Here is a 15,743-nt window from a genome sequence, read left to right as displayed (position 1 = left end):
AGCATGGATTAGGATTTGAGATTAAGAAAAATTCTTTAAAAATATTTTTGTCCAAAATATCTACATTTTCATATCCCTTCAATCCTATTGCAAAAATCTACCTCCTATACTCATCCAGTTATTTATCTTGAAAGAAGGTAGTATTCTTTATACTCTTTGCATAGGCTAAACTCTCCCTAGTTTTTATTTGATTATGTATTGATTTTTGGAGAGTTGCTTAAGGTTTTTTCCATAATATTTCATTCATAAATATTGGATTGGGAAAAACCCTTGTGCAGCTTAAGATCTTGCATCCTCATTGCAAGTATCATAAGCTTGATTTATGCTTTGACGATAACATTTTTAGCAAGCTTATAAAACCCATTATCTACTGTACTTAATATTTGAGAAATATTTTTATGATATTTGTTTAAGGTTGTTGAGACTATTTGATTGTTCCCACAAGAAGCATATTAGCTTGATATCAAAAGTCTCACTCTCACACACATACATAGATATACATTTGATTGAGAGTTAAGACATGAGTTAACAAAATCTCACTTGAACTTAATATCCTATCATATGTGAGTGCATTATTTGATTGAGCATATTGGTGCAAATATGCTTAGGGTAAGAAGCACTTTACTTGTACGCAAAGTTTTATATCATTCGTTGTATTCTAGGAACGGGCCTAAAGAGGGAGACTAACCCTATTAAATAATCTCGGATTGGCTTAGACCCGGTTAGGAAAGTTAGGTGTGCCATCCTAGTAAGGCGTGTTGGTTGAGGTCAGTCCCTTTAATTGACCTGGTTGTAATCGGTGCCGCTCCACCCGTTAAGTGAGTATTAGTGGAATCCTCGGACTTGCGAACTAGAGGCGGGAACTTAGGCATAGTTGGTCGAACCCCGATAACATATCGTGTGTGCATTTTATTTCACCCCCCCCCCCCCCTCTCTTGGGAATACACCAAAGCTAACAACGGTGGTAGGCTATTAGTGACGAGAAAAAAAATCGTCACTAATACTCCACTATTAGTGATAGTTTGTATTATTCGTCACTAATAAGTATTTGTCGGCGCAAATATGGTAACTAATTTAAGATCGTCACTAATACTTCTTAAACTGTGACTAATACTATTTGTGACGGCTTTTTGATTATTAGTAAACTGTCACTAATAGTCCTGTTTATTGTAGTATTTTAAGCCCACATACTATAATTGGAACCATCCAATATCACATCAATAGGATGGACAATCGAATCAATATTCGATGCAAATTGAGACATATTGAAGCTTCAAATGCAAAAACAGATAGCAAAAATAAAATCAAGATGAAAGATTGAGTAGAAAACACACAAATCTCAAAAGTCAATGCTTGTCAATGGTCAAAGTCAACAATCAACTCCGTAAAAGTCAATGGTCAACTATCAATGCCGATAGAAGTCAATGGCTATGGTCCGCCAGGCAACAGTCGGTGCTAAAGTGGCGGCTGACATTGCAACTAGGGCTAGCATGTCACGTGCGAAACAAGACACATGGTGACATGTGAAGGCCTGGGGGCATACAACAGCAGGTTGGCGCATGAGTGCGTGAGTGGCACACCAAAATCTTCAGGCGGTGTGGGGGGCACGTGTGGCGTCGAATGGCTCCAATTTTGTCAGCATTCTCTGAATGGGCTTTCCAACAATGGTGGCACCTTGGTGGAATAGTGATCAAAACAGTGCGAAGTCGAGGAAGGCAAAGAGAAGTGGTGGCACATGAGGCGGGTAACGGTGCAAATTCCTTTATGGGATGGAAGTCCCATACCTTACAAATTTGTTTCTGGACTTATTGTTCCAAATTGGACTGAAAAAAGGCTAAAAATAACTCTAAACAGCGGCTACCCTCACAAGAAAGAGCACCGAAAATTTGTCAGAAGAACACCAAAAAAAATCCTACAAGCCACAAGTTTGTAGCTCTGATACCATGAAGAAAGAAAGAAAGAAACTGTGGAAAGAAATTTTGTATATTTCTGTGTGTATAAATTGCGCAATAGAGGGCCTATTTATATGCGAATGAAGCCAAACAATAAAAGAAAGATAATAAATACCAAGAATCAAATCATAATAAAATAAGCATAAAATCAGTCAAATTCAATACTAAATACAAATTGAGCCGAAATTCAAAATTTCTCAACTTAAAAAATTTCAATATCTTCTTTTTAGATATGCCTGAAAGACATTGATAAATATTTACATTATGCATATTGTAAGGGGGAGCCTTGTCAGACTAAGCTCATTTTGCTTCCGTATTTGTTATCATCAAAAAGAGGGAGATTGTTGACTTTTTGAGTCCTATCTTATTTTAAATATGACAAATCATAAGCATCTCATTTGTGTGTTTAGTATATGAACAGATTTATTTTTCAAAAGACACAAATGGTCAATGCAATATGGAAGCCATGAGACACTTAAAACAATATCATGTGGCCAACCATGGCAAATTGAAGAGCAAAGAGTGAAGACACGCAATTTTTCAGTTGTAATGTATTTAGATTTAATTGTATGTGCATGTGTCATTTGATCTAAAGTAAAGCTCAATAACGACCAAAGATTGACCCTAGGAACTCAAACTTTTTATGGAAAACTTTTTACTTAAAAAAGTTTAACATTTATACAAATGTTTGAAATGATTTTGAAGTTCAAAACATAGCTGAAACTCAAATTTATCAAGGGCTCAGTCAATCGGATCATTAGCCCAGTCGACTGGCATTCATGCAAGGATGATCCAACAAACCAGATCATAAGCTCAGCAAACCAAACCGTGCTAAAAGGGAAATCACCTTTGGGTCAGTCAACTGAAACTCTCGGGTTAAGGCTATTTTGAGTAAAAAAATGGTCATAAAATTCAAATTATATTATCATTTTATTGTCAAACAGTCATAAAATGGTCATATTGTGCTTTTGCCTATAAATACCAAGCCCAAAACACTTGAATACATTTTTAGCCAATATCATTTTATACTTTTACGTTGTTGGGCATTTATTATACTCATTTTCTCAAAATCAAAGCTCACATACTCTTCATTTACAAAAATCATTTTGAGAACAAAACCCTAGTTTCTCCTACTCTTGTTTTCTTTGAAAATACTTTTGGAGAAATCATTTATTTTTATTGAATTTTTGAGCATTTATCATATATTCTTTTTTCACATCAAAGATCAACTACTCTCATCTACTCTCATTTATTGCAAAAATCTTTTTAAGAGAAATACCTAAACTCTATTGAGCTTCATTCTTATCTTGTGAAAGTGAATTAAGTTTTTCATTTTACAAACTAACTTTTGAAGAAGCATTTCATTCTACACAAAATCTTTATTCTCATTTGTATCTTTGCGGTTCGGGGTTTTGAACTGTGCCGCCAAATGAGGGCATATCGTTTGGAGAGGTTGCTCTACTTATAAGGAGTGTTGTAACAAGTATCTCCACCCGAGTGAAGGAGTGTTGTATAAGGTGGTTCCGCCTTGGTTTAAGGAGTGGTTAATGGAAATCCTCAAGCGGTTGTCTTGAGGTGAGGACATAGGCTGGGATAGTCGAATCTCGTAAAAATCGCTATGTTTGTTTTCTCTTTCCCTACTCTCATTTAAATTTCCGCACTTGTATGTTCATACTTATATTATTGGGATTGTTATACACGCTTTAAATTTAATCTTGAGATTGTTTGAGAAACCCTAAGCTTGAGATATATAGTGTGGTTGTGTTTTAAAAATAGGGCAAAAAGTTGACCTAGATTTTTAAATATCCAATTCACCCCCCCCCTCTTACGATTACACCTAAACTCACAAAATTTATTTTTTGTGTAAAATATAAGGGAAGATTTATGTCTTTTTGATAGACCTCAGGGGAGATCCTTGGAATTCTTGAAACATCAAGGGAGGTTCCTGAAATTTTTGAAGGTTATTGTCTTTTTGTCAAATATCAGGAGAGGTCGGTGTCTTTACCCTAAATATATCTAGAGAGGCATTTTGATCCTATGCCTCGTCAAGATGTCTCTAAGAATATTACAAATTCAAGGGAGGCATTTCGATCATATGCCCTATTAAAACATCAAGGGAGATTTTTGAAATTTTAAGGGTGGGACATTGTCTTTTTTATCAAATCTCAAAAGAAATTAATGCCTTTTGCCCCAACTTTTAACTTGTTTTTACATTTCACAATTGCAATTTTAGTTTCTAGGAGTTAATTTGTATCTCGAGAGGCATTTCGATCCTATGCCTTGTCGAGATGTCTCTGAGAATATTACAAATTTAGAAAAAGCTTTCTTCTAGTTGGGGTGCCTCAATCCAAGAATACAAATTGGGAAAGAAAATTTATAGAATTTTTTCTTGCAATGTGTACATATAAAAAATTAAAATTAATAATTAATCATTTGTGAGAAAGTCAAAATGCAATGCACAAAGGAATTAAGCATATATAGAAAGTCCACACTACCAACAAATTGAATGACTAGCTTGTTCAAATCAAAGCTGCAGTGCCAGCTGATTGCACAATATTATATATATATATATATATATATATATATATATATATATGATTCTAATTCAATAACAACATGGCATTAGCTTAATAATTTGTGGAAGTCAATTGAAATATATAGAAGCTGCCCAAATAGTAACTTGGAACATATAAAATACGCATATATATATAACTAAACGCTTGTTTTTTTCAGGAAAAATAAATATTGAACCTGCCTAAATGTACATGCATCCATACGTACATATACGTTCTCATTTATCAAAAACCACACGGAAGCGTGGAAGCAGCAGCCAACCATGAAGAGAAAGCATACATATATATATATATATATATATATATATATATGTGTGTGTGTGTGTGTGTGTGTGTGTTATAAAAATATATATTATAATTCCATGGCCATAGGATTTGGACAGAAGCATTCAAAAATTGAGACATGTTCAACATTACTTTAGAGAGACAGAGAGGGAGAGCTATCAGCAAAGCCATCTCTGCTTACAGCTGCACACGTTTTTGGGTTTCTGAAGTAAAGCCAATCCCCCACCTTCCCCCACCCCCCCCCCCCCTTCTCTCTCTCTCTCTCTCTCTCTCTCTCTCTCCTCTTCAGCCTATAAATGCTCCCATACCCACAGAACACCGCACATCCCTTTCTACAGTATACATATATTCAGTGATCTCCACAGCTAGCTTCACAGCACTCTCCATATATAAGCTGCTGCTTCTTCTTCTTCTTCTTCTTCTTAATGGGTTCCAGAAGGAATTTCCCAGCAGTTATCCCACTGCAGCTCTCTTGCTTGTGCATTTTCTCCCTTCTGCTCTCTGCAGCAATGGCTTGGCCTCACCAATATTTTCCAACCACCTCCCTTCGAGTGGGTTTCTATTCATCAACTTGTCCCCCTGCTGAGGCCATCGTCCGAAAGGCCGTTGATAAATTCGTCTCCCTCAACCCCGGCCTTGCTGCCGGCCTCATTCGCATGCACTTCCATGACTGCTTTGTTCGGGTATGTTTTACTCCATAACTTTTTAATATATAGCTTAAATTTTTAGGTTAAGTGGTGATCTAGATCACGACTCTTATTTATTATTTGTACTTTTGTCTAGGGTTGTGACGCTTCCGTATTACTAGACTCGACACCGGGTAACATAGCCGAGAAAGATAGTCCTGTCAACAACCCGAGCCTACGGGGTTTCGAGGTCATTGATAAGGCGAAATCCCAGCTTGAGGCTATATGCCCGAACAAGGTATCGTGTGCGGACATCCTTGCCTTCGCGGCCCGCGACAGCGCGTCCAAAGTCGGAGGAATCCACTACGATGTGCCCGCCGGCCGTCGGGATGGGCTCGTTTCCCAGGCCTCCGACGTGCTCCTAAACCTCCCGGCCCCATTCTTCACTGCCCAACAAATAACGGACAGTTTTGCCAAGAAAGGGTTGTCCCTCGATGAGATGGTGACCCTCTCCGGAGCTCACTCCATCGGTGTCTCCCATTGTTCTTCCTTCTCAAACCGCCTCTACTCCTTCAATGCCACGAGCCCAATGGACCCGTCCATGGACCCGGCCTACGCGGCCTTTTTGAAAACCAAATGCCCGCCGCCCAGCACTGCCAGGTCCGCCCCAGATCCAACTGTGCCTCTGGACTCCTTGACCCCCAACCGGTTGGACAATAGGTACTATGTGGGCCTAATGATGAAGCGTGGGCTTTTAACTTCGGACCAGACTTTGCTTAGTAGCCCATCAACTTCGTGGGCCGCGAGGAACAATGCCATGTACAGCTCTATATGGGCCGCAAAGTTTGCTCGAGCAATGGTGCACATGGGCTCCGTTGAGGTGCTAACCGGCCGAAAGGGTGAGATCAGGAGGAACTGCCACGTCATCAACTAAGCACCATTCTTCAATGCTTCATTTGAATTTGTTCTTTTAGTTTCTATTTTTTTTTTCTCGCGGCTGTTGGGTTTGTGTTTGTGTTTTCCAATTCAAGTGTAAATCATTTTCAATTATTTTTGAGAATTTGTTATTGTTTTATTCCTAATAAAACACAATTGTGCTGTGTTTTTTATTATAATAAATAGCAATTCCTTCTTTACACTATTTTTTATTGCACAATTTGTGAAAAAGTTATATGTGTGTTACTATTTTTATACATCAAACTATTTTTAATTTATAAATTAAATAATATAAATAATTTATTCAATACTATCGACTTTTAAAATTTTACATGTGATTTATACAATGAGTAAAGTTATTAAACTTTCATTGCTCTTGTACACACAAAGTTGAGATGGAGAGTTAATAGAATGGGTAGCTTGAAAGTAAAGAAAGCAATTTTTTTTTTTTTTCAGAAAAAAAAAAAAAAAAAAAAAAAAAAAATAAAGAAAATAGATTAAAAAATGGGACTAGAAAAAAAAATGGTTTTTTTAAATGAAAACCAAAACTTCAAAATAAAAATGAAAAACCAGAAACTAGCAATCTGTTTGTTTAGTATTTATAAAAGTAAAAATAAACTAAAAAACTGAATTAAAAGTTCTCATTTTTGTCTTTAAGTACAATGTTTGGTAACAACAAATGAGAATTTATCTTCAAACTATGGATCGAAAAGTTTGGAAGGTTGTCACAAATGGTGACTTAGTTCCTACCAAACTAGTAGACGGAAAAGAGGTTCCAAAGGAAGAAAAAGATATGACTGAAATCGATCATAAAATGCTTCAAGTCAACTCTAGTGCTATAAACGTATTATATTATGCACTTGACATTAATGAATTCAATAAAGTTATGCCTTGTAAAACAGTAAAGGAAATTTGGGATAAACTTGAAGTAACCTATGAAGGTATCGTAGATGTTAGAAACTATAGAATCGATATATTGACTAGTGAATATGAAGTTTTTAGGATGAATTTCAATGAATCAATTACAAACATGTACACTAGGTTTATACATATCATAAACTCATTAAACGCTTTGGGGAAAACATATTCTACCTAGGAGATGATACGGAAAATCCTTAGAAGACTTCCACCCGTATGGGAACCAAAAGCTACAACCATAACGGAAGGTAGAAATCTTAAGACTACCTCACTGACTCACTCGAAAAATGAGCAGCTCGAAAGCTATCCCAAGTATAGGAGTTCTATCGTGTAATATTAAGCCCAAGGGCTAGATCGTCTCCTCAGGGAATGCGTTTTAATCTCAGATTTTACGTTCTTCCAATCGAAATTAAAAAGGTACTGAACTCAGTTCAGATTCAGGTTTTCAAGATTGTGGAGACTTAAATGAAAACACAAATTAAAGTCCTAAAACTATCACGCACGAAATTAAATAACAATAATGAAAACCCTAATCTACTTAAGGAAACAATGGGACACGCGTTAATTAAAAATGGCAACCTAGAACATGGAATTAAAAACACACAATGGAAACTAAACTAGACACATACTAAAAAAAAACCAAACCTACTAAAAATCGAACCTTTAGCACAATTAAGAGATCAAATCAAGACTCACAATTTAAATGCAAACATGAATTCAATGGAGATTTAAAAAACGTAAACAATAACGGAATACAATAAAAACACAACCTTTACTAATCATAGACCCTAACTAAATCGAATTTCGACAAAAAACAATATCTGAATTTAATTAAGAATGCTAAATTAAAATAACTATCAATTAGATAAACAAAGAGATTAATTTAACAATAATGAAATACCCAACATTACTCAACTTAAACAAAAAGAAAGAAAATTCCAATAACATTAAAAAAAAACTAAACTTTCTTCAATATTCCAAGATTCAAAGAAAAGTAAATAAAAGAAAGAAAGAAAGGAAAAGAGAGAGAGAGAGAAACAAATCCACGGAGCCGTGAAGTTGCCTGCTGTGCTGGAGAAGTTGCTGCTGCGCTTTGGTGGTCCTGCTATGGAGTCGGCTAGTGTTCTGTTGTGCTTGGGGACTGCTAAAGATGGTGGAGAAGGCTGGCCATACTGCAAGAGGGCAGAGGAGGCCAAGAGAAACAGAGGAAAGGGGGAGAGTGAGGGAGGAAAGACAAAGGGAAGGAAGAGAGACAAGGGGAGAGAAGCAGAATTGAAAAGAACAAAAAAAACAAACTAAAGAAGAAGAAGAAGAAGAAGAAGAAGAAGAAGAAGAGAATGGGGAGCCATGGGGGCTGCCTACGCAGGAAGAGAAAGAGAAGGGTTAAATAGGATAGAGGGGGAAAGCCCTAGACCCGAATAGGAAACCCGAATTGCTATATTTTTTCATTTTTTTCATTCTCTGTTCATCGCAAATCTGACTCTTTTGGAGCCTGTATCTCACAAAACTCAAAACACAAAAGTTGTAGATAATCCTTTTATCTTTCTCTAGAAATTTGAATCATCTCAATCGAAGCTCGGACGGAAAAGTTATGTATAAAATACGAACAGGTGTTGGTTTTAATTCCTGGGAATTTTTCTGCGACAAAAAATTACCAAAACTTCATAAATAGTGCAATAAAGTTCAAGAATGATGATTTTGGCATTTTATTAAAATATTGGATAATTTTATATATTTAATTAAAAATCTAAACCGTAAAGCTCGGGTTAAACGTCTAATTACGCAGTTTCGGTGCGTAATCACATCCCCCAACTAACGTTTTGCTAGTCTCTAGCAAATGACGTGAATGAATCTCAGGGTGGTGTCTACAACTACATACTCCGGTGATCATGAAATCAATGCACATGCGATATAACTATACCACTTCACATACAAGAACATGATTGAATTTCACACAAGCTCGTTCATATTCAATGCACAAGATTCCAAAGCACGTCATTCATGCAAGTTTCATCGTTTATATGTGATTTGAGAGCAGTATACTCACATGAAGTTAATCAGAGGTACATTCAGAGTTAATGCAATCATATAAGTTCGAGTATAAATAGGTAAACTCTCGAGGTGTGTGTGATGTGTGTGACTCAGTACACCTAGGACGCCAGTGGACACCTACAGAACGGTCGCTTTGACTCGGCCTCACTGGTATACCCTCAAGAACACTCAAAGAAAATGGGTTCACTCATCATATGTGAGGAGGAGTGTCGCGATCAAACATCCCACATATTAAACGGAACAACGTTAAGTATATGGAGTGGACTAGTCTAGGAAGGATCTAGCCTATCTATGAGGTGTCGGGTCCTTCACCCTAACATATTCTCACCTACTCGCCATATCCAACTGAGACCATCCTAGATCAACTTACTCACAAACTTATCGTGAATACATCTGAGGCATTAATCGGTTGAAGAATCTTCATACGTGGAAAATATGTGTCGTGTCCTTGTGATATGTATTTGGACCGGCATTAACTTTTCATTTCATGTGCATGTGTATTTCTTATTCTTTTTTCTACTCATTCTTCATTTTCTGTCTTTTCTTGATCAATTAGGACAATCATAATACTTCTTTTGTAATCTTCATACCATCAATGGGAATTGAGCCCGAATAGGAGTTCATGAATTAAGTCTATCTCTAGGGGTGGCTCAGCCTTCACATTTTGAGTAGGCTACAAGACCTAGATTTCTATCTCCCCACTAGGTGTCACCTCTAGGCTAGCAAATCAAAAACAGAGACTAGTGTACAAGGAATCATCCAGAAAAAGAGAATTGAGTTCTGTGAACTCTGATTTAATATTAACGCTCAAAAGGACGATAAATAACTCAAGAATATCTCACAAGGTGTCATAGTCGCCACGAGTGTTCTCTCAATGCTCACAGGAAACCCTAAGTGCAATGAATCATGTGAATGTGTTTATTCAGCCTCGTGAGATGCCGTATAAATACAGGAAATTATATAGTCAAATTAACACGAATGTACTATCAATCGATTCTTCATGGAGTCATAAAATCATATAAATAGAAACTATGCATGATTGACTCAAGTGTGTCATTCGTAAGTTATACTCAAGTATGTGAAGGATATACAAAGTGTTAAGCATGACATAGTGCAATGTAATTCCTCAGTACTCCTCCTTTCTTTCTCTCTTTTTGATTTTTTTGATTTTTTGATTTTTTTTTTTTTGTTTTTAAAACCCAGTACGTGTACGTGCACAGTGTCACATGCGAATGCTCATCCCCCCAACTAAAGTGGAATATTGTCCTCAATGTGAAAGCATATAGGAAATAGAAAATACTGTGCACAGAAAAAGTAAAGCATACCTGAGTGGCGAAATAACAAAAATTGAACTACGAGAAAATGGTCCTGAAAACTAACTAAAAATAAAATAAGATAAAATAAAAGGAAAATAAGGGAAAGAAAAACATCACAATTGTTTGGCGGAGGCTCAGGAGGAATTTCGTCTGGTGGCCGCAGGTCTATAAATTGCATCGGCGGTTCTCCAAATTTGAGCCGCCACAATGTATCAGTTTTCATACCTGCACGAAAATCAACCTCAGATAAGTTAATGCGTGTCAAAATACCAAACAATTTGTGTGCAGGTCGACCCTCGTGTGTGGATAAGAAAGGGTCTTTATTCAACATTGTGTCTAGGAAATGTGCTTCTTCACGAACTAACGGTTGAGAGAAAGTGATCGGAATAATTACCTACAGTTCTTCAGAAGTATTAACATTAAAGGTTTTACCTGATTCTTTGAAAATTATATGCTCACCAGACTGGTCACCCTCTTTATCGGGTGTACATATCATCATACCACTGCAAGAGTCTACCTCCACATTAGGCTCCTTAACATCTGATTTAGGTGGGAGTGACGGTTCCACGGTTTCTGAGCTCGGAGTATGAGATACCACAAGTTGGTACTCTGTATGAGTATCAATCTCCTCATCAACTAAATGCTCCACTTTTGGGCTCGTTTCCTCTGATTTTTCTTTGAATTCATCTATTTCAGCCGTAACTTCCGGTGCTGGGACAACTATTTGTCCGACGATGAGCATTTCAGATTGGGGGTCGTCTTTCTCGCTACTGAAGGTGATGGTGGCCTCTGCTGTCTTAAGAGAAACATCATGTATTTGTTGTTGCGGTTGCTGGTACTCTTGAGAACTAGGTTGAGGTTCTGCGAGTGTTTCCTCGTTTTCTAAGATGTCCAACTGTGTGCTTATTGCATTAATGGTGTCCCGCAATTCATTATTATGATCGACTTGAGTTTGCATGAACTGCTGGAGCATACTCGCCATCTGAGTTATGCTATCCTCCAAAACTTCTGACGACGTACAGCTCGGAGAGATCTGTGGTGACTGGTATTGAGGCGGAGGAATATTCGGGCAGTTTGGTGGTTCATATGCATCACCACCACTAATTGTGCTGATAGGATGTGCAGTCATGGGTGCCTGAGTGTATCGTGTGTTGCACTGTGGGACATTGTCAGCTAAGTAATCAAAGAATGATAATACCTGATCTGGATCCTCGCTGATGGGCTCTCCATTAGACATAGTCTGGACAAAACACTTGCAATCAGGGGTAAGAGCAGTATAAAAACAATCAACTAACCTCCATAAGTCGAACCCATGATGTGGACAAGTACTTAGTAGATCCTTGAATCGCTCCCAGCAAGCCTTAAATGTCTCGTTATCCTGCTGCACAAAATTAAGAATCTATTCCTGCAAAAATTGAGTTTTCTGTGAGGAACAAAACGCATGCAGAAATTCATGCTCCATATTAGTCCAATTAATGATAGAGTGCGGTCTCAAGGAATGAAACCAAATCAGTGCCCTATCCTGCAAAGTAGCAAGAAATAAATTCAGTCTAGTAGATTCGTCAGCTCTAGCATGAGAGAAAAACATGTTGCAGGTTAACTCAAACTCTGCTAGGTGCTGATAAGGGCACTCAGATTCCGTCCTGTAGAACTCGGGTAGCAACGACGTCCTCCCGCGCTGCATCATGAAATTAAGCTCGTCATAAGGCAAAACAGTGGAAGAGGATGCAGTGGCATATTCAAGCTGCAAAAAATCCATTATCGTGCGCGGTGCAGGTGCAGCCATTTTTTAAAACTCAAAAAAAAATTTCTGTTTTTGTTTTCTATTTTTTTTTTCTTTTTCATAAAACTAACAAAATTGATGGGAAAAACGCAAATTTAAGACTAAGACGACATTCCCCGGCAACGGCGCCAAAAACTTAACTCACTTGAAAAATGAGCAGCTCAGAAGCTATCCCAAGTATAGGAGTTCTGTCGTGTAATATTAAGCCCAAGGGCTAGATCGTCTCCTCAGGGAATGCGTTTAATCTCAAATTTTACGTTCTCCCAATCAAAAATAAAAATGCACTGAACTTAATTCAGATGCGGGGTTTTTCAGAATTTTGGAGAGTTAAACAAAAACTTAAATTAAAATCCTAAAACTAGCATGCTTCAATTTAAAGAGTACGTAGGAATGGAAACTCTAATCTACCTAAGGGAACATCGAAACACGCGCTCATTAAAAATGGTAACATTGATCATGGAATTAAAGCACATAATGGAAACTCAATTAGACACAAACGCACATACTAAAATCGAACCTTTAATAAAACTACGAAAATTAAATCAAGCATCATATTTTAAACACAAACACAAACTCAACGAGAATTTAAAGCACGCAAACAATGACGAAATATAATAAAAACATGAGTTTTTGCTCAAACTGACCCTAACTAAACCATGCTTCGGTAAAAAGACTGAATTTTAAAAAAAACAACTTCAAAACAAAAACACTCTTTTTTTTTTCTTTTTATATTTCTTTTTTCATTTAATTATTTAATTAGAAATAAAACGGAATTTAAATTGAAGGAACAATAAACAAATAAGAGAAACTAAATCAAATTCTTTCAACCTAATGACAACATTAATTAAGAGAACATAAACATAAAACAAAAATCAAAATTAAACTTCACTCAAACAAATTAAAAATTACTTAACAACCATTCAAAATAAGGTTTTCAAAACTCTACTAACTAACTAAATAAGAAGAAAGGAGTTATTTTGCTGCAATCAACAATAAAAGAAAGAGAAAAAAAATAGAGAAAAAGAGAGATATGTATAGCTGCTGGAACAGGGGCTGCCACGGCTGGAGTTGTTGGAGTTTCAGAGACACACAGCTGTTGTGTTTGCTGGTTTGCTGGAGCTGCTGTGCTCTGGTAGGATTGCTGTGTTTGCTGGTCTGGAGAGTGGAGAGCTGCTGGAACAGGGGCTGTGCTGCTGCTGTGTTGCTGGCCGTGTGCTAGAGCTGCTGTGCTCTGGTAGGACTGCTGTGTAGAGGGCTGAGGAGGAGAATAGAGAGAGAGAGAGGAAGAGAGTGGGGGAGAGTTTAGGGAGAGAATTAAAATAAAAACAGAGGGAAAGAGAAGAGAGCAAGATGAAAAAAAACAAAGCCAACTAAAGAAGAAGAAGAAGAAGAAGAAGAAGAAGAGGAGAGGAGAGGAGAGGAGAGGAGAGGAGAGGAGAGTTTGAGGGAGAGAAAGTAAAGGGAAGAGAAGAGAGCAAGATAAAAAAAACAAAGCAAACTAAAGAAGAAGAAGAAGAAGAAGAAGAAGAAGAAGATGGGGAGCCATGGGGGCTGCCTACGCAGGAAGAGAAAGAGAAGGGTTAAATAGGATAGAGGGGGAAAGCCCTAGACCCGAATTGTTATATTTTTTCATTTTTTTAATTCTCTGTTCATCACAAATCTGACTCTTTTGGAGCCTGTATCTCACAAAACTCAAAACATGAAAGTTGTAGATAATCCTTTCCTCTTTTTTTAGAAATTTGAATCATCTCAATCGAAGCTCAGATGGAAAATTTATGTACAAAATACGAACAGGTGTCGGTTTTAATTCCCGGGAATTTTTCTGCGACAAAAAATTACCAAAACTTCATAAATAGTGCAATAAAGTTCAAGAATGATGATTTTGGTATTTTATTAAAATATTGGACAATTTTAGATATTTAATTAAAAATATAAACCGTAAAGCTCGGGTTAAACGTCCAATTACGCAGTTTCGGTGCGTAATCACTCACTAGATGAACTCATAGGATCTCTTCTCACGTATAAAATGGCTATGAATGAAAGAAGTAAAAAATCTAAAGCTCGGGAATCCATTACTTTTAAAGCATCAAACAAAAACTTTATTGATGAAAATGAAGAAGAGATGAATGAAAATGAAATAGCCTTCATATCTAAGAAACTTGCAAAAATTCTTAGAAGGAAGAATAAATTTATAAGAAAAATTCAGAACTCAAAATCAGATGAAGAAGAAGAAAATGAAATCAGTAAAAAGAAAATAAAGACTAAACCTCCAACATGCTATAATTGTAAGAAAGTTGGACATATAAAATTGGATTGTCCACAACTTAAAAAAAATCCAAAAAGAAAAAGAAAAAGACAATGAAAGCAACTACTTGGGATAATATGAGTACAAATAGTTCAAATAATGAATCAAGTGACCAAGAGGTTGTTTGCTATATGACATGGGACGATGATGAAGGACAAAGTTCCTCATCCAAATCTTTTAATAATTCTTGTGATGACTCAGCAGAAGAATCCAATGATGAAAGCATGCATTTTTATGAAGAATTTCAAAATAAACTATTCAAGGTACATAAGATTCTAGTTAATATGACTGAAAGATATACATCATTGAAAAATAAGAATGAATGTGTAATGAAAGAGTTGGAATCTCTAAAATTTGCTGATGGAGAAAAAGATTTAAAATCACTAGACTAGAAAGCAAGAATGAGAAGGTGATAAAAGAACTAGAAGATCTAAAAGAGTAAGAATACACAAGACTTAGAAATCTGTGATCTTAAAAGTAAAATTGAGGACCAAGCCAAAATTATCTATAATTTTACTAGAGAAAATGAAAACTTTGATAAAATGATTGGCGCACAAAGAATGTCCTTGAATAAAGAAGGCATAGGATTCAATGGAGTTAAAAATATAAAGAAAAAGAACCTCTATATGAGGTACTTTACGACAGCCTCCAAAGACTATGCTAGCATATTCTCTAATGCTTATACTCACACTATATGTTTTCTATGTAAGAAGAAAGAGCACATTAAGTTTGAATGTCCATTGAAGAGGAAAGATGTGAAAATTAGACAAGTTTTGAGAATAAAAGAATCAACTTTTTCTAAACCATCCGGACCCAAGAAAGTGTGGGTACTTAGATAAAAAGTCTAGTTCACAAACTATGGACTCTAGAGATATTAGGATTAGTCATTCCCTTTTAGAAATTAACAAAGTTACTTAATCCAATTTAATACAAGGATATTGAACTAGTTGAAATAGAAAATCTCAAAGAAGAGTTTAAGAGCTTATTGACGACTATA

At 36.4% G+C, this 15,743-nt stretch overlaps 1 protein-coding gene across 1 annotated transcript; it reads left to right on the top strand.

Annotated features, from left to right (window-relative positions):
• The first annotated feature begins 5,235 nt into the window (after positions 1-5,235).
• On the top strand, positions 5,236-6,370 carry LOC131155613 (peroxidase 5-like). Its single transcript, XM_058108860.1, has 2 exons — positions 5,236-5,493; positions 5,594-6,370. The coding sequence occupies exons 1-2, from the start codon at positions 5,236-5,238 to the stop codon at positions 6,368-6,370; spliced, it is 1,035 nt and encodes a 344-aa protein (XP_057964843.1).
• The last annotated feature ends 9,373 nt before the right edge of the window (positions 6,371-15,743 follow it).

The sequence above is a fragment of the Malania oleifera genome, chromosome 5 (genome assembly GCF_029873635.1).
Source record: "Malania oleifera isolate guangnan ecotype guangnan chromosome 5, ASM2987363v1, whole genome shotgun sequence".
Lineage (NCBI taxonomy): Eukaryota > Viridiplantae > Streptophyta > Magnoliopsida > Santalales > Ximeniaceae > Malania > Malania oleifera.
The sequence above is the reverse complement of the archived record's forward strand: the minus strand, read 5'-3'. Positions and strand labels throughout refer to the sequence as shown.

Excerpts from the sequence above, each read along its gene's own strand:
- LOC131155613 (XM_058108860.1), top strand. The coding sequence starts at position 5,236 with ATGGGTTCCAGAAGGAATTTCCCAGCAGTTATCCCACTGCAGCTCTCT. Across the intron at positions 5,494-5,593 it reads TCCATGACTGCTTTGTTCGG|GGTTGTGACGCTTCCGTATT; the intron begins GTATGTTTTACT and ends ACTTTTGTCTAG.